Raw genomic sequence first — 24657 nt, 5'->3', positions numbered from 1 at the left:
AAAGTAAAGAAGATATTAGTATGTTGAAACCCATTGGGAAAGGAAGAGAATGTGATAAAAATGCAAGAAAAATAATTTACGAGCGACCTCAAGTGGGAAAGTAGAAGAGGGAGAGTTTGTGTATCTCGATTTGCGAAAAAGCTATAAAAATTCAAGTTTTTGTCTTTTATATATATTTGAAGAAAATACTTTTTTATAAAATACGATGTAAAATTCATTTTTTATGTTCCAAACACACTGTAATTTTTTCGATTTAAAATATTTATTATTTTATCTGATTTTGACTGAAATCGAAAAAGCAATTGAAACAAATATAGCCGATATAATATAAAGTGTAATAGTGTTGAAAAAAATACGAATTTATAGACGATATAATTAAGTGGTGCAAAGAAAAAACAAAAAGTATGCATGTGGGGCATAGTATTTAGAAAAAGTATAAATTTCAGATTTTACATTTTCTGATGATGTAGCATTAATAACAAGGACTGAAAAAGAATAACAATAAAACTTAATTATATAGAACGAAGTAGAATTGAATGAAAATGGATAGAAAGAAAACGAAGGTAATGACAATAAACAACAGTTGTTACAAAATGCATATAGATATAGAAGACGAAGAAATAGAAAAGTAAAGGTAGAGCAATATCTAGGAGTTGAACTGGAAGCAGCTGAGAACCTAGAGATGGAAATAAATAGGAGAATTGAAAATGTCAACAATTCATAAATAAAAGAGAAGTATCAAAAAACACCAAAATGGAAGTATATCGAACTATATTTAGGCCCATACATATGGGTACGAATAATGGGTGCTGGATCAGCATGAAAAAAGTAAAATAAGAACTACAGAGATGAAATATTTGAAAAGACTGACAGGAATGGCAATAAAAGATAAAATTAGGAATGATAGTATTAGAGAAGAGCCACAAGTAATAGAAGGCATTTAAGCTAGTAGAGAAATGGGCTGAGAATGGGTAATTTAAAACAAGTATAAAAAGTTTGGAAAGCCAAAAGACAACAAAATCGAAACAGATCAAAAGAAATATGAGACGACGTGATAAGAGAAGTTTTGAAAAAGAAAAAGCTGACATGGAACGAAGAAAAGAAAGTTTCTCTACTAATTTCTCCGTTTTTGGAAATTTCTTTTTGATTTCTTTGAAAAGGGTTAAATCCATTTGATGGAGTTTCGATCTATAGATTCTGTGTTACAAGTTGATAATGCTGTGCGATACCCATCAGAGTTCCTAAACACGCTCAATCCTCCAGGTTTCCTGGCACATAGACTTATTCTTAAGGTTGGAACACCGATAATGTTTACTACCCTTTTCAATTTAAAAGAATGCAATTCCCTATTAGAGTCTGTTTTGCTATGACAATCAATAAATCACAAGGTCAATTTTTAAAAGTGACAGGAATCGATTTGATCTTTTCTTTTAACACTTCCAAATTGAATTAATACATAGAATACATAAGTCGTTTCTCATCGTATTATCCCTATATTACGCGAGGTTCAATAAACCGCGGGCGAAGCCGCGACGGGTATTGCTAATAAAAATAATAAATTTATAAAATGAGGTATCTATGCCTATGGTAGAGCAAACAAAATTGTCGGAAAAAGTTTCGAACTGGTTTTTATAATCTGCAATTGATATAGGATGGACTATACCAATTGATAATATTCTTGCTATGCTATGCTACTTAAAATGATCTTGAAAGGTTGACAATAATCAAATATTATTAAAATAAATATTTACAAACTTACCCGTAGGAGAGAAAATAAGGATAATAAGAACATATCAAGTTTAAATAATTGTACACTAGTTAAACTGTCTATATTGTGCATTCTAATGGTCATATGAACATTATCTCTAATTATTTCCAGTCATACAGAATGATCCGAAAGTAGTTGAATAAATGAAACATACGATTTTTTAAATGGAACGTTATATTCGACCCCATTTTTTAATTCTACAGAAAAAGAAAGAAGTTAAGTCATCTCTAAATGAGGTATCATGTACCTAGGATTTCCATTTTTACGGAAAAAAGAGTTGGCGTGAAAGGTTCATTCCAATGGATCCATTTAGTTTAGCAGCTTTCCCATATCAGGGCTATTCTAGAAACGAATCAAATACCTAACGACATTGATCCTACTTACTCTCCTACTACTCAAATAAAAAAAATCTGATGAGACTTTTTCTCTCTTTATGGTGTACCGGAGAGGTGACCTGTACAGGTTTGCTTGCACAGTTTAACATAATGTCTGGTGTCTGATGGTATTATAATGACTAATTTTGAAAATGAATAATACAAAAACAGTGAAAAGGAACCGTAAAAAGTAATGTGGGCGTTGGTTATGGAAAACGAAAAATATATAGTCATTTTAACTTACGGAATAGTTTAAAATTTGAACCCGATGATTTTTAAAACTATCTCCGAATGAACGGGAAAATCTGTTTTAGTTACTTAAGAAATATTATTTGATTACACCAACTATTTTTGTCTTCTCGATAGAAATTCCCTGATGATGAACGAAATTAAACAAATCGGGGTGTCATAATTTAGTGCAGTATATATCATGAGCAGTAATTCCAGATTTCGAAAATTGTTGATATCTCTACTTTTTCTTCCTTTGCTACGTTGCTTCTCAAATTATTGACCTTCTCACAATTACTGCTAACGTCGCATCTAGCTAAATTATCTCAATTCTGTCTTGAAGATGGTATTCTTTGTTTGTAATTTGTCAACGACCTGATTGACTTCTGCAAATTTCGATAAACCTCACAAGTTTTTTTTTTTGTTGAATCTGATGGCGCTATTTGCAAATGTTGCTCCCCAGATTTTAGCCATTCTGCCCAAAACGCCACGGTTGTGAATGATGATGCAGTGACACAGTGTCTAACTCCTCTTTCATTTGCATAAGCGTACTTCTAAAACAAATATTGAATAAAGACTCGAAATCCATTTTTTTATATTTTCAGAGATATCTTCACATCGTCTCAGTAATATCATTGTCAAACAAAAACTGAACGTTCAAAATGGCAGAATCTTTCAATGCATGCGCATTGAGCAAATATATTCCCAAACTAATATTAATAAGTCGCTGAGGTCGGAAGCTTTTCATACATCCCTGTGAAATCATTTTTGAAAATTTATGCCAAAATTAGATTTTTCAATACATTTTGAAATATTTTATGTCTTCTCATTGACAATAAGTGTCAATTTTGTATACTAATTAAATTTGATTTTATTTCTTACTTTCGGCGTCCATTGTTTCTTCATTCTAACTCTTTTTCCTATAAGAAGAATTCTCATTGTAAAAACGAAGGTTCTTATTCCACATTATCAAATTTTGTAGGTAACTAAGCAAGAACTGGCAAAACATAACACGATAGATGACCTATGGTTATCGATAAGAGGAAAAGTTTATAATGTGACGGCTTATGTACCATTCCATCCAGGAGGTCCCGATGAACTATTGAGAGCTGCAGGAATTGATGCTACTAAACTCTTTGATCAGGTAAAGATCTAGAATCTAAACGTGTCACTATATGTTCCACCCCTACTTCACATTTTTAGTGAACATATTCACATTTAATTTACATCCAGAACATGCAATATTAAGAGATGATTTTTTCATAATTCAGGAATCAACCTTAACTAACTGGAATAAAGTTAGAAACCCAAATAAATCACTTTTTTGAAATTCATTGAAATTTTTGAAAAAAGTGATTTACTAACGCATTTTCAAGAAGGAAAGATCATTGAAATAATGGAAAAATAAATGTATAATTTCAGGCAGTACAGAGGGTAAATATTGGAATTTTATTAGCAGTAATACTGATATTGAGTTTATTTCAACAGTAGCCTTGGAGGTAGAATGCATGACACTTTTTGTGTTTATGTCAATTCAGTACGACGTTGAAATTCTGGAACCACAATTGCTAATACTAAAAACAAGCTCAGTCTTCTCGATCCCTATACTCCGTGCTACAGGTACCAGCCGCAGATGGAGCTCGAAAATAACTATGGTCATTATCACCCATAGACAGGTGACGAATAACAGGCCTGACATCGTAGTGGTTGATAGAAGAATCTATTTAGTCCTTCTTGTCGGTGAGCTATACCAAATACGCTAAATTTCGCAATTGAGATTAAACAGATGTGGCGTCGTGCCTAAGACTCTGCACGATACCATCGCCAAATTGGGATCACCAAAAAACACCTTCGGCGACATCCAGAAGCCTGTAATATTGAATATGTATTTGCCACACTAGTTCATTATGTGAACCGAGCCTAATCCTTTTGATACTTTGTATCCGGGATAGGTAGATGATACCGGCTCTGAGCTAAGTCATGCATAAGTCTCGTAACATAAATCTCGAAGTGCCAAAATGACACGAGCCGAAAGAGCAAAAGTTGGAGAGAATCCTCATAATGCGGACGTAATACCTGACAGGAATTTCAATGTCATGTTTCCTAGTAGAAATGAATGATGAAAAAATGAGGTCAACCTGCATTTAAATGGTGACATCTATTACATTGATGCATCCAAAAATAGTGAGTTGTCCAGAGCAAGAGTATACAAACATAATATCCTTTCCTAAGGAAGGTATGTTTCTGTAATGCAAACCAAGTTAATGGTCATACAAACTTCGGCCCAGCTTACTGCTAGAAATATCTACTAGATCAGTATTACTAACAACTTAATGGGATAGCTAGAGAACGTATAGTTATGTACTCAGAATATTTAGACATAGATAGCTCGGAGCCAGTGAAAATGTCGATTAGCTAGCCAAGCTTAGAGACACTCAAGTGCTGGCAGAGCTCGATTTGTGGCAGGAACCATTTACTCACACATTAAGGAATATCTTAAGTTGATGAGGAAGGGGGGAAACAAAGAGACCTGACTCCACTCATATGGAGGCATGTGGGCCAAAACCTTCATAGGTCAGACATAATCTTCAGAATAGTTCTAGAAGAGGCAAATACTCTAATCACAAGGCACGTGGAACCGCTCTGCAATTGTTCTTATTAACACAAGAAAGAAAACTTTTTTACGATGCATCTGAATTATTGGGAGTATCAATCGAACATCACTTTATAAAATTAATTTAGTAAAAGGTTCTGTACGATAACGGTGCCTTTGTGGTGTTGAGTGAACCATCTGACCATTTCGCTATCTGACCAATAGTAGAAGATCCGCGAGAAACGACGGTTTTTTGGTACGACCTTTCTAATTACATGATTTAAAATTTTCCCACGTTACAGTAAAGCCACATATAAGATTTGACCTTGAGGAAAAAGCTGGCTTTGAAGCCAGCAACACCCGGAAGATTCTCCAATCTTGTAAAACCTCCATTGGATACGGTGAGGTTGACAAAAGAGCCTGCAAAGGGACTATGGAACCAATTTATTTCTAGTATTGGTATTATTATATCATTTATCACTATTTTTCTTTAAAACCAAATGAAAATTCACAACAAAAAATATAAAAGAAATTCAGGTCTCTGATTTATAAAACTCCCATCAGTGCGACTATGTAATTTCCGATCAATTACGTAGTTAGGAATAACGTCGCTTTAATGCGTCGAGAGTTGAGATCGAATTTAAAAAAAAAAACTTTAAACCACTCCAAGTAGAAGCATACACACTGACAACGTTCTATTTTGCATGGAGCTCTTATCGCTTTGACGAACTTTGAGTAGTTTAAAAACAGACCAGAAAAATTGTTGAAAATATTTTTGTAAGTTTGTGAGAGATTAAAGAGATTTACTGATTTGACCAATTAATATATTCATCTTCACTGAATATTTCTCCGTTTGTCGATATTCACAGAATCAACAATTATTAGTAACAAAAAATAAGTTTAATTTAATTTACCGACTGATTCAGCTGAAACACTACGTAAAATGTAGCAGAATAAATAAAATTTTTATGATGTGCGCTTGTCCAAAGGATGGAGACAACACTTTTAAGTTATCGTCATAGTTAATGCATATATTATTAGTTATTCTTCTGAATATGTTACTTATGATTTTTTTGAGACAATTATTTTCTTACAATACAGGTTTTCTTTTTCATTGGCCATGCTTAGTCTTTATGTTATTCAGACTTAAATTCGTGTCATCTTAACTCACAAAAAAAGGCTTGTAATTATTAGTAAGGGTAATACAACTCTTCATCCATGAGATCCTGAGTTTGGATCCACAGCTATTTAATGAGAGAGCAAAAACCGCATTAAAGGGCAATAATTATAGCAGACAAAGAATAAATCACATAATAAACATAAGGATAAACAATTATTATGATCCATTAACAAACAAAAAAGAGATACTGAACATCAAAATGTACTCAGTGAACCCATTCCTTCATCGTATGTACAAGGACTCCATTACACATTATCAAAATATTTGACTGGAATACCAAAGAACGGGGAAAGTAATTTTGTATGAATGCCTGTCCTATGTAAACAGATAGGGTATAATGTCATAATATTTCACTTAAATAATCGAAGACCCCAACTAGAAATAATATCATATATGAGCTCTCAGTATTATAAGTATGCTGTTTACATAGGACAGAAATCTCAATATTCGGAAAATAAATTGAGTCATTCATACAATAGAAACAAAACTGCCTTAAAATACGAAGATTGCTACTTAGTGTTTCAAATACGGATCTAAGCATATAAACACGAAACTAAACAACAATCGACTGTATGGAAATTCAAGACGAGACAAATCCAACCCTTCGAAGCAAATGGTCGTCCGTTTATTCGAAAAAATTTGACATGTCACCACCGTTCCATTATAGCAACGTATAATGGTCAATTCTGATCGATACGTCAGCATAGGTTAGTTAGAAGAGCTCAACAAAATCAGAGTAATCAATCGAAGAATACGAATCATTCTCAACCACATTGCGAGCTTTCATATGTTTGAACATTCAAAACATCTGATTGATGGGTCATCCACCATACAGTCCGTGTTTGGCACCCAATGATTTCTTCTTAATGTCGCAGATCAAAAATAAATTGCGACGTTATCGTTTTTTTGCACTTGAAGAACCAGTTGAAGCGTTCAAATAATATATAAATTTAAGGAACCACAATAGGTATGGAAAAAAGCTTCGACAATTGGTTCAAACTCATGCAAAAGTGTTTTGATCTTAATGGAGAATATTTTTAAAAACAAGAAAGCTTTATAAAAATATTGATATTTGTTTTTATTTGTAGGTGATGTCCAGTAATTGTATGTTTTCCTTAATCTTTTCAATTTGTTAAAAACTATTCAATTCTTTTAAAAATCTCATTAAGAGTGACATTTAGGTGTTGAAATCAATATTATGTAAATCAAACTCACAAGTCTAGTCCTAAAATTGAAACACTACAAAATTCGCAGGTCATATTGGATTTTCCCGCGTTCACTATACTAATAAAAATTTCATTTTTCGACGTCTGCTTTCTGGTAGCAGTCTTTAACCAAGTCTTGAAAATGTATTTATCAATTAATGAATGGAATATCATTTCAATTCGTAGTTTAATATGTTTTCACTTTTTTTCTGATTGAGTATAGGCATTCATTTCCGTAAAATATCAAATGGAAATGATTATTCAAAAAATTAGTCATATCTACCAATAGTTCACAAAATTAAAGTTGAAACTGTAACTGTATATAATAGTGAACTAGTAAATTACGTCGTCACACAACAAAGGTTTCCATAAGAAGATACTGAAAGCACATTTCCCACAGTTGATTTCCCTGAATCAACCTTTATATAGATTCTGCAAGATCGCTGATGTTTTGAAGAGAAGCCAATCAAATTCAGTTCAAAACTTGCTTTTGTACTAGTACAATGCCGGTCATCAAATACCAAAAACCTTATCTTTACAAAAAGAAATAGGAGACGCTCCTCTGCGAACTGAATAGTAAACAACTTGTCCAGGTCCGCATTACAATATTTAATTTTCAGAATCAGTCAATAATTTAAAAGTATAGATAAACATTACATAAAAAGTCAATCCCTTGGAATTCTTAAATAAAACTGGTTATTAAATCCATTAATACTGAAAAAATAATGAACGTGAATAGAATATTATACATAATTCGAAATATTTCTGTTATAAACATCTGGTAGGTACTTGTAGTAGGGTTTTCGGTTCACAGTCAGTAGTTAGTTGTGAGCTGCGCAAGTGTGCTGTGTTTAAAGGTCATATTATTCTTAAATGAAAGTGGAATGAAACAATAAAATATGTGGCAATCGTCCTACTAGACCCTAACAAAGAGCGAAACATGGTTTGACAGCCGCTACTATTTATAACGCCTGGACAAATGATAATTGAAAATGTAAAACGAAAGCACATTGAGGTGGGCAGCAAGGTTTTGTAAATGATGCATTATTATTACATTTGAAGCATATCGAAGTGACTTTTTCGAGTTTTGGTTCAAAGAAAAACTGGTACCAGCACTACATGCAAACAGTGTAATTGTATTAAATAACGCCTCGTATCATTCAAGATTAATTCCTAAAATTCCAACAAAGTCAACAGGAGTTTCTACTTGAACAAGATTTTTATTTTGAAGAGCATTATACAAAAAAGCAACTCATAGAGTTTTTAGAAACAAAAATAATTGCCAAAGGATATACTGAGGACGTAATGTCCAAGAAGAATGGTGACAAACTTCTAAGATTATATATGTACTATTATGTTTTGAATTAAATTGAATTTATATGATCCCGACCGAAAAGACAAACAGGAATTAATAACATTTTACAAATTACAGATGCCTCATTCGGAACTGGTAATGAAAGAATGCTATTATAAATCACGTAAAAATTAATTGAAAATTAATATATGCAACATGTACCAGTTTTAAATAGACTTATGAGTGATTTAACGATAGTGATTCTGAGGAAGATGAATGTAATGCTAGTGATTTAGAATATTTATATTGTAGTATTTGTATTATAAATAAAGACTACGGGAGAAAAACTTGGTAAGACACAATTTTCAGGAAAATGTCATTTTTTAGCTCTACGAAAAGTGCTATGTAACTTCTACTCTAGCTTTTAAGCTAGAAATAAAACTTTTAAGCGATAAACTCATCTTTATATTTAATTTTACTGAAATTATCTTCGCTTGTTACTGTTACTCGCACTGTTAACAACTTTACAACAATTTTATTGATGGGTTCTTTATCTGCGTTTGTGAGCCGATTGTGGTTTTACAAAGGGAGAACATCTGTGACTTTTCACTATTTAAAGATCGGCATTACAACACATCTTTTAGTGAATTTGTCCTCAAATTTCTGATAATTGTAATAAAAAATATGTTAAAATGCTACTTCGATCTATAAAAATTATTATTAGTGTTAACAGTATAAGTAAACAAAAAATAATTATTCACAAAATTAAATACTTCATTATATATAGAATAAAAAAACAAGAGAAATATTATATCACTATTATCACTAGTTACATATGAATGTTACTAGATTTCTATTATAATCAAATTAAATACTTCATCTCATTCATGTTGTGATTTAAATTTGATGTGGTTGTTACATGGAATTTTCATTAGTATCACATCGCTGTTCATTCATAATTCTCTGTTGCTCGAATTATTTATTGACGTTTTTAGGTTCATCCCTGGGTAAATTACGAACAAATTCTACAAAAATGTATAGTCGGCAAATTAGTTGCTATCGATCCCAATATAGACAAAGAACGATTATTTTTTGGCAAAACAGAGAATAGCGATAATGTAGATCAACTATTGCAAGAAAGAGACAGCACTGAAGTAGAGAAGTCTCAAGAGTCCACGCCAGCAAATGAATCAGGACAAGTTACATTGAGAACAGATGAATTAAAGGCGAACATTGAAAATATAGAAGAAGATAGTAACATAGTTTCTGTTCCTAATCCAGACACTCCAAGATTTGATTGGATACAGAAAATGGATTATATAACTTTAATATTCTATACTGGTTCCTTTTCTAATCCGTTGGTCGAAGTTCATTCACCGCAAGCTCAGAAGGAACTTGTTGTTTGTTTCACATATAATAATGCATTTTACAGGTAAATATCAATTCAAATCATTTTTTATTGTTCGTAGATGCTACGACTTTAGGTAAAAAGGGGTTTATAAACAATGAACTTTACTGTGGCAAACATTTCTAGAGAATTTCCAGTTGAGAGTTTTATTAGAAACCTGAAGTGGCCAACTCCACAAACCAGTTACAAAGTACTAAGAATGAAGTCTAAGAAAAATGAAAGAAGGAACCATTATTTTGCGCTTGTAGTGTTAAGACTATAAGCTTAGATTTATTTTGTATTTCACAGCTATTATTTGACTAATTATACTTGCCTCATATTTGTTGAATGCTCAATATTTTATTTAGAAAATCTAGAATAATTTCTTACTTAATGTGACGTAAATACGAGGGCCGCTTTTTTTTCTACCTCCAAACGCTCTGTGCAGACGCTACGCGGGCATGCGCTGTAGGCGACTGCGAAGCTCTCGCACTATACACTCCATCATTGTTGACATTCAGGCGTCAGTCGGCGATGTGCTATAGCAAAGTCTGCCTTTATTGATGCTCCCGCCAAGTGTGAATTGCGAAGTGTGATTCGTTTCCTACAGGCTGTATGGGTGTCGAAAGCTTAAAGATGGCCGTAATGATGTGAATGATGAAGGGGGCCAAGGACGCAAATTTGTCGTTTCAGATGACCTGGTTCGACGAGTTCACAGAACGGTTAAAGAAAACCGCAGATTCTCTATTGCTGCTTTGTCTACAGAATTTCCAGAAGTTTCAAAGTCTGTGTTGTACTCTATTGTTACTGAACGGTTAGGTTACGTTGGCGACTTTCTTTGAAGATGTTATTGAAAAGCTTGTCCACAGATATGACATTTATAACCATCTCTTCTGTGATTATGTCAAAAAGTATACCAATCTTTTGGTAATAAAATTATGTTTCATATGAACTTGTCCTTTATTTATAGCCCATCGGGGGTTGAAAAATAACGGGCCTCGTAAATCAATTGTAATGTTGATTACCTACATTGATAAATTATTAGGTATTTTCTATGATGTTTGTCATGTAAAGAAGTTTTTAGAATAAGAATAACATAAGGATTTTGTTTGTTTTCATGTAAGAAGAAGAGAAGATTCTTCATATATACAATATTCTGAAAACATATAAAAATAAAAATACATCAGTTCATGTTATTTGTATCATTTATTTAAACAAGGATAATAAAATAAACAATATAAAATGACAATATGTCCCACCACTAGTTGGAGATTATACTTTTTCTACTATTGCGCAGATTCAAGGTGACATAATTTAATCATTTTTATGGCCAAAAAAGCGATAATAACATCAAAGTATCCTATCTCTAAGCAGTTGAATATTTATATTCTTAATTATGTTCTCTGTTCATGCTATCGAATACTTTCTCTAAATCAACTGCTGCAACGTCTGTTATTTGCCTCAAAGTGAATGTTCCATCTTGCACTGATCTATTGGTTCTAAATACTACCTGTGTGTCAATCAATGTGCTGTCTACCCCCTGTCTCAGTCTATCTCCAATTATACGGTCAAAGAGCTTGTATTTAGTACAGGATAGCGATACTCCTGTATAATTTTTGCAATCCTTTTATCTTATGGTTGCTATTATTGCTATTCTCTACTTCTCTGGGATTGTGTATTCCATGCTACCAGTAATATTCTCTTTTCTTATTTTTGGTATTGGCTCTGCACATATTGCGCTTGCTCCTGTTGTATATCCGTCTTCTCTTTCTTACTGTTCTTCGTGTCCTTCTGTTTCCAATCTCGCTATTTGTAACTTTTTCAGGTTTTCTTCCATGTGTCAAATATTTCATTTTGTTCAGCTCTAAATTTACCATTTATAGTTTTTTGGTTACTTATTTGATTTTTGCATCTCCATCTGCGTTTTTTCCCATCCTTTTCCAAAACTCCTCCCCAAGACTCAGCTTCAGCTTCTTTTACTAAGGTTTTCACTTTGTCCCTCTGTTTTTTGTATATGTCATAGTCTATTTTCTAATTCCCAAATGTTTATAATGACGTTTTCGAGCTATATGCGTTATCTTAATAAAACATGATCTATTATAATACTATGCATTTATTGTTTTGCCGGTTTGGATATAATCCAAAAAAAATCCTTTTGGTAACTCAAAACACTTATAGTTAACCCTAGCTTGTTTTATGACCAATATTCAAGTTTCGCATCACTCCTTACCCTCTGCGTTCGGTTCAGAATCAAGTTGGTAGACTCAAGTTTTATCTTCTTCTCTGAAACGACGCACAGAATCCTTTTTATACTTTCAAAAACGCTCCAAATTATTATTGAAGAAGTCGTGTTTTTGTTATAGTATTAGCAAACGTTGTATCGATTCCATACAGATCTTTCTTCGACTCTCAAATAGTTCTAACACTCTGTAATAAGATGTCTAGAACTCCTACTAAATCTCTCTAAATCTCTCTAAATAATTTTGTTGAGTTCAATGATAATAATTATGTGAATTTTAGGAATCAACTGTTACTTAATGAAGACGTCGAGTGGCCATGTTCTATAAAGGTTACATGGGAGACTGGTAAAATTGAGTTAACATTTAAGAAAAAAATTGCAAAAATTTGGGAGAATTGTGGAATGTTACAACAAAATGCAGAACACTTACACCATAAGAACGCCAGTGAGAGGTTTAATTTCGTTATTGAAGAAAAACTTCAAGTAACCCATAACATATTTTTGATGCGCTTTAAAAGAATTGATGGTTGTAAAATTGTTGTACCGATAGGAAAACATGTTCGAGTTTTTGTTAATATAGATGGTAAGAGAATTGTTCACATGTATTAGTACGATATATGCAGGAATAGATTTGTCTCAATGAACATTTTTTGAACACTGCTTTTCTAGCTCGTGTTACATATTATTTATTTCCTTTTTTTAACGATCTGGTGATTTGAATTGATCAGATGAGGTATTATCTCTGTTCTCAATTTTCTACGTCAGTCAAATTCAAAGTTTTATGAACATTTATATACATTTATATACATCTATGGAGTATATGAGATTATCAGCAATAGAATAAACTGTCAATGGTTTTCTATATGGCGTAAAAATGCTCATAAGTAATTAAATGGATCGAATAACAAGAAACTTGAAAGGTTTCAATGGTGATGTTAAAAAATTACGATTTAATTCTACCAAGCTCTATAAATATAATCTTACGTCATGATAATTTAATTAAAAACATTATTTTTCTTCATTAGAAAAAGTATGGCAGCTAGAGATAAAATCGACCGCACCTTTAATGAAAAAATTATAAGATAAGTTGAACAAACATTTTTGAAAATAGGTTATCTAAATCCTAATTTTTCTAAGCCATAATTTTCATTAAAAGAAAATTGAAGGAAATAGAAATACAATGTTTGTTGATTGATCTAGTTTCTTTTTGGTCTTTTTGTTATGGAGATAGATTATTATATGAATCCAGTTGCATGGAATAACGATAATCGTTGGAGGAGAAAAATTGAAACTACTTCTTTGAAAACTGTTGCTTGTATAAAATCTCAATGCAACTTTGGAAGACTTGACGGAACTTTTGGAGCTTTCCACATGTATAACATAATTATGGGGTTAAGCATCGGAACATGAAAATTCCAATCAAATAAATGATTTTATTATATCCTGATACACTTATTGCTTTGAGTGATAGTTCTACTTTCTCCTATGAATGCAAACATCACTATTTTGAAAATTATCTAAGTATGAGGAATATAATATATTAGATTACAGTTATATTAGGCAGCAATCCAAAGGAAGTATTTGTTGCAAGTTTTTTATATATGATAATGAAAAAAGAACAAAAAACGTTATAAATTATATAAAGTTGCTTGATATCCATTCGCGATTATGAATGATCAAGCAATCAACATTTTTATATAAGGGGTTTTCCAATAAGAGGTGTTATTTTGATAATCAAAGAAAAATGCCTTTTTTTGAGATAAATGATCGGATGTTTATTTCATTATAAAGAGGAAGGTATGCCGTTAATAATGGAACACAACATCAGCCAAATGGCCGCCACGACTGCGCTTACAGGACCATATCCTTTTCATGAAATTTTCCGTAACCAAATTGCAAAGCGGCTGCCCTATGTCCTCGATAGCCTCACGACTTCCATTTTTGAGGTCTTGAATCGATGCTGGACTGTTGGCGTAGACCTTATCTTTCACGTATCCCAAAGGAAAAAGTCGCAAGGTGTTAAATCACGAGAGACAACACGGTCCAGAAATTTTTCCCGTAAAAGATCGATGGATTCGCTGCTTGTGTGGCACGTAGCGCCGTCTTGTTGAAAGTAAACGTTGTCCAAATCAATACCATCCAATTCCGGCCATAAAAAATCATTAATCATCTCTCGATAGCGCAATCCATTCACCGTAACTGTTGCTCCAGCCTCATTTTCGAAAAAATAAGGTCCAATGACACCGCCAGACCATAAACCGCACCAAACAGTCACGCGTTGAGGATGGAGAGGTTTTTCAACAATAACTCTTGGGTTTTCCGAGCCCCAGATTCGACAATTTTGTTTATTGACGTAACCACTAAGGTGGAAATGGGCCTGATCATTTAAGATGATTTTTCGATGAATATCTGGATCATTTTCATGCATTTCAAGGACCCAATCAGCAAAGACACGACGTTGTTGATGATCGGCCGGCTTGAGTTCTTGTGTTAACTGAACTTTATAGGCCTTAAGACCCAAGTCTTCATTTTAATAATTTCAATGCGTTGTTGAAGCGTGTATCATTCCATTTTCATTAATGGCGTAGTTTCTACTTATCAAATGTCAAAAAATGACAGCTTCAAAAGTAACATTTACCAAAATAGCGGGCTGTTCAAAATAACACCGCTTATTGGAAAACCCTATAGTAATTGAGAGTAGATAAGTGGGATTATTGGGATTTTGTTTTGTATAATTGAAAATTATTGTATTTAATTACAGGATCTGAGTTGTCAAGAAGTTACACTCCCGTCCCTTCAAGCCTCTTCACTACTCTTAGTCTAAACGACGATACCACTGATGAAATATGCCTTATGATTAAAAGCTATAAAAACGGAATGGTTAGCCGCATGATGACAGATAAAGACTTAAAAGACGTTTTGACTATGACTAGACCACTTGGGGACTTTGACCTTCAACGGTTGGAAAAAAAGGTAGCGTTTTTGATTTTAGCTGCAGGTACAGGAATAACGCCAATGTTGCCGCTGCTGTTATTTTTATTAGAAAGGCGAGTCAAAAAATGGTAAGTATCGCCCATTTAAATATATACAATTTCGTTTTATAAACATATTTCAAACAAATCTTGTTTTTTGTCTATTACTATTATTATTATTATTACATGAGGTCGTCTTGAAAAGGAGAAAATATTTCTATCTTAAACGAAACCTCTACAAATTAGTTTAATCAGTAATGAAATTTCAATAATTTAATTTAGCATATAATTGATGTTCCACTTATTCATTTCTATCAGTTTGATAATTTTACTAAGATATTAAGAAATAATTAACGTATAAGATAACAAAATAGTAAATTTAGTATTACAGTAAATAAATAATAGGTTATCTAAAAAATATCTTTCCATTTTTACGGTAAAAGCTATTGGCAATATATCGAGAACACTAGTCATTGTGGGGCAACTTGTTGTACGTTTCATAGAAGGCGTGCAAGGTTACATTTTTGTGAAGAGAGTTTTGTAGCCTTTGTCAAAATTACAGAAGTTTGAAAATGAGTGTTTGTAAAAAACATGATGTGATGTTTTTCTTTAGAAAAAATTGAAATGCATCTCAAACATACAGAAAAATATATGGTCTTCATGGTGAATATACTGTTACTGATTGTCGTATTATGCGTAATTGGTTTCAATAATACCATGGTGCAAATCCAGCCAGATTCTCAGCCGTTAATATTTTGCAACTTACAGAGCTAGTTATCAAGAAAGCACTGGATAGTATTAACCATCAAACAGTTCGGAATCAATTGAAAAAGTCAAACCATCTTGGTAGAAGCGTGATGAAATCACACAAAGGACTGCAATGCCCAAATTGACTGTCGAAAGATGTTATGGTGAAAATGGAAGGGAATTTTTTACTATGAAATTCTGAAACCTACTCGATCTAGTACTCGGCCAACAATTGACTAGAATACAGGAAGAATCTCGAAATAAACGAGCGGAGTTTGTTAATAAAAAAAACCTATTTTGTTTCATACTAGACCTTCTCACTTTTGCATCGTCTCAATATTGCATCTAAATTATTCTGTACCAGTAGTTTAGTTCTTTTTGAACTCCATTCACATGTTTCATTTGCTTGGAAATCTTTTTACTTTCTTTTCTATAGTTTTGGTCACTGAAGTTGGTAGAGAATTGGGACCCATCTTCCCAAATCATTTATTTTTAATGCTTCTTTGTGTAATATATCATTATTTCCATTTGTATTGTACTCAATTATTGCTTGGATATTCCAACAAAAACAAAATAGTGAGATATTAGGTATATATGAATTTTCAAACTACCAAACTCTCTGTAATTATTCTAATACAGGCTTCTACTTTTTAGTCAGTTCGTGAGACTTCTATTTTTCAATAAAAAAGAACAGGACATACCATTTGGAAGCCAATTATCTGCGATAGTAGAGATGGATCGTAGGTAAGTACTGCCTATGGAATAACGTTCCAGTACGTGTTATTATGCTCAAATTCGTACTGCTTTCAGTAAAGAAAACATCACAAATTTTGTGAAGAATATCGGTTTCTTAACAGAAATAACTTTATTTAGTTGTAAAGTACGAAACAACTTTAGTGTTCAAGATGAGTGTGATCACTTGAGCTTCGGGGAAGAAAAAATCAGAAATCTTTTTTATCTAGCTTCATTAAAATTTTAGTTTTTTACGAGGTCGAACTATTAAATAACGAGACTGCGCGCCTAGAGGGCGCCTTAGATGGGTGGGATAAAAAGCGAGTAGTGCGTTGGGTATCTAGTTATGTTTAGTTGGGTATGTTTTGTCTATGTACGTCCCAAAACAGGTTCCATCACTATTATAGTTTTTGTGCAGAAGCGTTTAGAATCTAACGTCCTTTTTTGCTCGTGCCGAAAACCATATGTGACAGAAAACAGGAGCAACGTATTAATCTCAAATTTCTCGTTGAATTAAAAAAAACTCCGACTGAGTGCTATAAATTGTTGCAAGAGGCTTATGGGGACAACTCTCTATTTGCGCGTGTTTGTGAGTGGTGTAAGCGCTTTAGTGAGACCCGAGAGTCAAGGTCGCCTTGTGACTGTTTCAATTCCGGAAACAGTGACCAAAATCAACCAAATTGTGTGAGCAGCTCGTCGAATGAGCATCCGGATAATTGCCGAGGCTGTAAACGCAGATACAGAAATGGTTAGAAAAATTTGACACGAGCAATTACACATGACAAAAATCTGTGTGAAGCTGGTACCAAAAAATCTGACTCCTGAACAAAAGCTCTTGCGTCAACGGGTTTGCTCAGATTTCCTTGAAAAGTTAGAAAAAGATGTACTTTGGAAGGTACCCGATTTGAATCGATGGAAGGGGTAAAGCAAAAAACGGCAGAGCTCCTAAAGGCACTCACCAAAGAAGACTTCCAGTACTGCCTCGATTAATAGAAAAAACGTATGGAAAGGTGTGTGGTAAGGGGAAGGGAGTATATTGAAGGGCAGAATTCGAATATAGAATAATTTATATAATAAAACACTTATTCGTAACCTGTCTCGTTATTTGAAAATAATAATAATAATAATATATAACATTCAGCTGTTGTATTATTAAAAATTATTTTGTTTAAATGTGGTATTTTTACAATTAATTCATATTGAGTATAATAATTATATTTGATTTGCGTTAATTTAATGAAGGATGCTGTTTCTCTTATATCCTTTTAGAGTCAAAGTTGTTACAGAATAAGTAGATTCAATTGAGAAAGCAAAAAACAAATGATTGTCATATATTAAATATTTTTTGTTAATTTATAATTTCATTTATTGCATATTTTAGGTTGGTCGTTAATCATATCCTCTCCGAGCCAGTAGAAAGTTGGACCGGCCTTTCAGGTCATGTGAATAAAGAAATGATTAACAATGCTATCCAGGAGCATATTAAAGATACTGGTTATACGATAAAAGATATTTTTGCCTTCATATGTGGACCAAATCAGTTTTCTGAGCTTTCATTACAAGAACTACACCATTTAGATGTTACAGAAGAACAAATCCATATATTCAGCGGATAGCACATTACTTGCACTGACCAGCCTTCACTATTCTGCGATACTCCGCCTCTTTCCACAGACTTATGTTTTGTTGTTTATCGTTTTGCTATAATATTTTTAATTTGATTGGAGAATGGAGCCGTTGGTAATAAACTGTTTTATTTAATGCTTTTTATTTTCTTATCAAAACATCATTCTTTTTCAAGAAGAAAAGCGAATGAAATGGCATAGTGCCTCTAAGTGCTAAGAGCTAAACTGTATAATTGCAGTGGCCAAAACCAGAAAATGAATGTGGTATTGATGTACATTTGGCTTTTAAAACCAATTTCTAGCCTCATCCAAATCAATCATAAATATTTCATGGCTGCTGGTAATACCCATATGGAAGTCGACCCTCAACACCAAAAAAAGGGCAAAACGGATCCAAATGTTTCACTCAGCTATTACATGCAACGATTGGGTTAATTTTATAGCTTAAAGATGTAAATGTTTTTTATCTCCCACCTAAACTAGATAATCACCCAACATTCGAAGAAAATTTAACATTAATAAAAAACCCTGTTGGGTATTAACTGTCTGGTTTTAACTGCAAGAAAATATGAGAAAGCTGCATTACAAAACTAGTTTTGGAAAAGATTTTAAAAGTGTTCACCCCAACCAGCTCATTTTCATACCACCAGCCATACCTCTGATTTAAATAACAATAAAGATAATTAGTAGTGAAAAAAATATGTTACAAAATCAAAATATTGTAGCCAATACTTTTTTGGTACTTTTCGTGACCTTAGCTTCTTTTGGCACGGGCTCTCTTTTTTGATGCCACTCCATGGAATCTCTTTTGGATGTTGGACCATAGTTTCATCATCCGTTACAATTGATGGAATTGAACTTTTTTGGTCCTCGATTCAAAGCTTTAAAAATCACTCACAACATTCTACTCGACACTGTTTTTGCACTGTGCTGGAATTCGAGGAAACCAACTTGCACTAATTTTTGTCATATTCAAATACTTAGAAAACTTGTTTTGGAAATGCCTATCTGTGCTGCAATTTCTTTTGTTTTTAGGTCATTTAAAACTTTCAACGTTTTCTGCAGTAATGCATAGAAAAATGCTACCTAATATAACGAAAATTGCATGGTGGGATATTTCACTTTTGTGACTCTATAAAAGGCTGCAAGTAAAGCTTACTATACCTGTTCTATATCATCAAAACATTGGAAAGTGAAAAGCTATTTAGACGGATACAGTATTAATTTTTATCAACAGTAAACTTAAGTTATTTTATACCTTTATATCATATTGATATAAGTCATGAAAATATTTTTCCACAAAAAGGCGATCTCACCTACTGTGGCTTGATAGAGACAGTCTGGCCACATGAGAGTGGCCACCATGTTTAACTCAAACTCTGCTGATTTAACATTTGTTCTTTTCATAATAATGTAATAAAAATTGTAATTTATATTCTCAAATACTTTTTCAAAAATTTTTCTAGGACTAAATAGTATTTTTAATTGAAAAAAATACGGAAATAATTTATTTCTGGGTATAAATGTCAATTTTTAATTTACCACGAACTGAATAACTCTTGGATTGGACTAGAATTCCTTTTCGGAACAAAGCAACTGGAAATCTTCAGTAAAATAATTGGAAAGTACAATACTGAATATTGCATAAATAGTAGGAGAACTCCTTAGACTAAATTGAAATTTCCTTGAACACCTTGAGACATATTTGATTTTAAAGTTTGGATATTAGGAATAATAAAAGGATCTGAAATGTTCTCCTTTCCAGTGGTGAGGGAGGGGTCTACAAATTTTCAAAAATTGTGAAAAAATATAAAAATTTTATGTATAGAAGACTGAGGTATGTTAAAATACTGCTTTGAATAATGGGGTGACCATGAGAAAGGGTAGGAAATAAAAATAAACAAATATCGAGCACATCAAATAATCAGCGAGGGTGCTAAGTAAGCCCTAAATATGTTTAGGTCTTTACAAAAGACTGAGATTCAGAAATGACGTGGACTGTTATGAAAACAATGCTGTTTTGAAATACACCAGAGAGTAAGATTATTATAATACAGACAATTCATAATAAAATAATGCTTCAGTAATTCTGATCGAAAATCTTATGATGACTAAGTTTAAAGCTAACCACGGACTTACTGAACACAATGTTCACTTTACCACTACACCAATACTCACAATTATACTGACACACGTTTCGATAACGAAATTATCGTCTTCAGAAACTGGAGGTAAACTAAAACCTATTAACTTGAACTACCTATTTATACTAAATTGTCCCACTAATAAGCTTCTTCATTATTGATGTGTTTGCTTTTTGTTTGTAGAGCACTTCATTTTCGTTTAATTCTTGGGTTTTTGCAAGTACTTTGTTTATCCGAAGTTTAACAGATCATACAAACATCCATTTCGAGAGTTTATACTAAACATAATATATTTAATACAGTCAATTTACACATAAAAATAGTGGTAAAATTACAAAAATTGCTGTAGAATCAGATATTGGTGGAGAGCTGCGGTTCACCGTTACAAATAAAGTTTTGAAAATTCCCATCGATCATACGTGTGCTACAATAGTTATTCGTAGTCAAAGGTTGAAATTTGAGATTTTTTGGATTTCTCTTGATCTTAAAACTCTATACAAAAATGATCCGTATAATTTTTTGTAAGAATTAGAAATCCAGAAATATCGCGATTCTAAGAGTCACATTATACATGATACGCATACATTTCCACGCCACCTGTGAGTTAGTGTACTCGGCGCGTTTTTCTTACTGTCGTTTCCCCTGTGGACCTACTCCACTAACTTTCGTGGCAACTTTAGGTTATTTTAGAAGAACAATAACCGTCAAGTTCTAGATAAAGTACTGACATTGATATTGGCTACTGATGATTGGGTTAACTATTGTTTCGATTTCTTCAGATATTTTAATCTAATTCATACTTTTGAAAGTTTACATCAACAGTAATGTCTTCGATTTTTTCTTCTTCCTCTTGCTGGATGTTCATAAATTGTTCAAATATGGCTGAGTCATTGGTCTCTTCATTAAAACCACAGGAATCTTCCTCTATTGTACTCAACTGGACATTTAAGCAAGACTGTACCTTGGCAATTGGTACATACTGAAGAACACACAAACCTGACTTTTTAACAGCCAAATTTGACACTAAGATCTTTTTCGCAGTTGCAAAAAACAGTGTTGAGCAGTTTTTCTGGAGCAGGTGAGAGTAAAGTTTGAATCGGTTCCAGAGTATTATCTATCAATTTCCAACCCCAATCTTCGGGGTTCAGTTGATTGCCTAGCCATGTTTGAACATCCTATGAGACATCATCAGAACTATCTTTAGCTAATTTCAACAAGGATTCTTTGATTTTAATGTAGTCACGTTACAAATTTTTTTTTTCGTATATGCTGAGCTTTCTTTTTCTCAATTTCTTCATTGGCTTCATTGCCACAAAATAAACAATATTTTTTGAAACAAAATTTTGATTCACTTCCCGCGTTCTAGTACGAGGTGGACTTATTTTTGAAGTACTAGACTTCAGTTAAAAGTTTATTGCAAATAAAGCAAAACTGAGTTAGAAAATAGCACCAATAACATAAATGGTAGACGCTTGTGTTAAATATGTATATTCTCTTGAACTGAACCTTTAGCACTAGAAGAAACAGGTATATGAATGGGACTTAAAGGATAATAGAGTAGCCAGATATTTTTCAAGGATACGTTGGTAAAGAGGATTCAGGGGACTGACTATCGTTTGAATAAATGTTTTAAGAATAGCATAATATATATAAAAAAACACATATACGTGGCTTATATGTGCATATCATGTATAATGTGACTCTTAGAATCGCAATATCTTAGGGATTGTAGCTCTTAGGAGAAGAATCATAGGAACCATTTTTTGGCTTAGATTTTCTTAGTAAAACTTACCGTTTTATTGACCTTTGAAACCGAATAACTTTTGTAGGACACAGCATCGATGGGGATTTTTAAAGCTTCATTTGTAATGGTGAACCCCAGCTTTCCACCAATATTTTGCTTTCCGGAAATTTTTAATGTTTATATTGACCGGACCGGATTAATTCTCTATTTTGCCGTACGTAATGTGACAAGCTTTTTTCCTTTCGTCCCCTTTTTAGTGTTATTCGTTAATAGGTTTTTCGTATTATTTCTCAATGCTGCTCAGGCTGATTATCTTGGTAAGCATATGAGAAAATTGTCAATGATGTCATGTTTTTTCAGAAAGATACTTCAAATATGGATTTTTTCATAATATGTGAAACTGGAAATCACCAAGTTGTTTTTGCTCCTAGAATATGTGGTGTACGATATAACTTTTTGATACGCCCTATTTTATCCCATACACAGCAAGCTGTTCAATTCAAATGTTTACTTTGTTAGCAAATTTACTATAAGTTAAATCCCAGACGAATTGGAATCGGTTCTAAATGCTAACCGTGTAAATCTCAGTGCGTACATATCTTCTCGTCAACGTTTAATTATTTTAATTTCCTCTGGGAAATAATCGCTGAACTATTGCTTTTTTTTCAGTATGTTCTAATTGAGAGATTAAGTACAAAAGATAGATAAAGCTTAAGACGTTCAATGGCATTCCCTCAACTATAAGTCGTTGCGAGATTTTAATAACAAAACATCCAGAAAGTAGTTCAAAAATTCAAACTAATTATGTATAGTCTAACTTATTGTTGTACGACGTATAAAGAATCCTGTAAGAAGGCTAAGTTTTATAATGTTGCTGATTGCGTGAAAGATTTTATCGGAATTTTTACATACAAAAGTTGCTACTTAAGTTTTGACATATAGCAACACTGATGTAAGTATGTAAAATCTGACATTGCCATCATAAAGTTTGACATTGTCAAACGAGGGCTATGTGAGTAATTTACAGATACCTGAAACATTCATCTTGGTCAAAAATGAAATTAAATCGCAAACATTTTCATGCGACTATTTTCTATGAATTTCGACGTGCATTAAACCAACAACAGTGTGCCGATCAACTCGCTTTGGCATTGGCAGCTTGATACTCCTTTTCTCTTTTGTTTTTCATTTTAGCTGAAATTTTAGCGAAGATCTCTCAACCCATGTCATCTTAAGTTTGTGGTCGGAAATTTAGCAAACAACTTTCATGAAGTTTTTCTAATGAGGCATTTAAGGGAAAATGATCTCTTCACAATTACGTAAAAGCTGTCTTAGTTCCTGGAGTAAATGTGAGATTGGTTAATGGATATTCAAGCCATTTGGACAACATGAAATTCTAATGTGTCTTTGACACAATGCGGTTAAACAATATCGTTTAAAAAGATGAAAGATGGTCCAAAAGCAGCATAAAGTAAATTGTTTGTTTCTTTAACTTAATTTAGATTAAAATGAATGTCTTTCAGCACAGCAGCTTAGTGAGTCGGAAAAACCTAAGGTCTGATGGCGGGCATCAAAATAGCCTAAGTGAACGCTCACCATGCAAAAGTCATGGCCTGGGCATTACTAAAGAAAACCTTAGGGTAGTCCTAATCCAGGAACTCTGGGTCTACAGGGAACATATCAAGGGACTAACCTGTAAAAATACCAAGGAATATATGACACAAGTAGTGGTAGTATACCGAAATCATGTATCTTGGTAATAAACGATAGAAATCATCTTTGTCTTTCAGAATTTCTATCCAGAGACCTCGTCCCGATTCGAGCACGACTCGAATACGAGAAAAACAGTAAGAAATTGTCATGGTCTCCTGCTACTTCGATGGAAACGGGTCTGTACTGCTACCAGAACTGCAAAGACTAGTAAAGTACTGCCAGAGAAAGAAGCTGCCAATACTCCTAGGATGCGATCCAAATGTACACAACACTGTTTGGGGTAGCAAAGACACCAATAGAAAAGGATAGCAGCTCTTAGCAAATATTTTAACTAATAACCTTCACGTACACAATGTAGGGAGCACACCAATATTTGTAACATGAGTAAGGGAAGACATGGCGTTGAGTAGTTCGAACCTAAAAAAACGGGTAAAAAACTGGGAGGTTTCCAATGAGCCGCCTCTTTCTGATCACAGAATAATCATGTTCGGACTAGAGACAGATTCCACTGAGCCAGAAATCAGTAGCAATCCAAGAAAAACCGATTGGGAAGCATATAAAACCAATCTACACTATAACCCATCGCGTATCCAGACCAGTGAGGCTAGAGACCATATGAGTATGGAGCAAGATCTCAGAGAAGTGAATGAGGCCATACTAGATGCATACGAATCGAGTTGCCCCAAACAAAAAAGCAAAAAAAGTAGCGTAG

The 24657-nt window shown here is 33.2% G+C and overlaps 1 protein-coding gene across 2 annotated transcripts in view; it reads left to right on the top strand.

Annotated features, from left to right (window-relative positions):
* Window positions 1-18481, top strand: part of LOC130452717 (cytochrome b5 reductase 4) — a 230319-nt gene extending 211838 nt beyond the window's left edge. For both annotated transcript variants that reach the window (XM_056792131.1, XM_056792132.1), the window contains exons 4-9: window positions 3353-3514; window positions 9638-10074; window positions 12550-12851; window positions 15030-15330; window positions 16642-16731; window positions 18101-18481. In XM_056792131.1, the coding sequence (XP_056648109.1) occupies window positions 3353-3514; window positions 9638-10074; window positions 12550-12851; window positions 15030-15330; window positions 16642-16731; window positions 18101-18335 (1527 nt within the window). In that variant the 3' untranslated portion in view covers window positions 18336-18481. The remainder of the gene's footprint in view (window positions 1-3352; window positions 3515-9637; window positions 10075-12549; window positions 12852-15029; window positions 15331-16641; window positions 16732-18100) is intronic.
* The last annotated feature ends 6176 nt before the right edge of the window (window positions 18482-24657 follow it).

This window comes from Diorhabda sublineata, chromosome 2 (assembly GCF_026230105.1).
Source record: "Diorhabda sublineata isolate icDioSubl1.1 chromosome 2, icDioSubl1.1, whole genome shotgun sequence".
Taxonomy (NCBI): domain Eukaryota; kingdom Metazoa; phylum Arthropoda; class Insecta; order Coleoptera; family Chrysomelidae; genus Diorhabda; species Diorhabda sublineata.
Note: the sequence above shows the minus strand (reverse complement) of the source record. Positions and strands in the feature narration are given on the sequence as shown.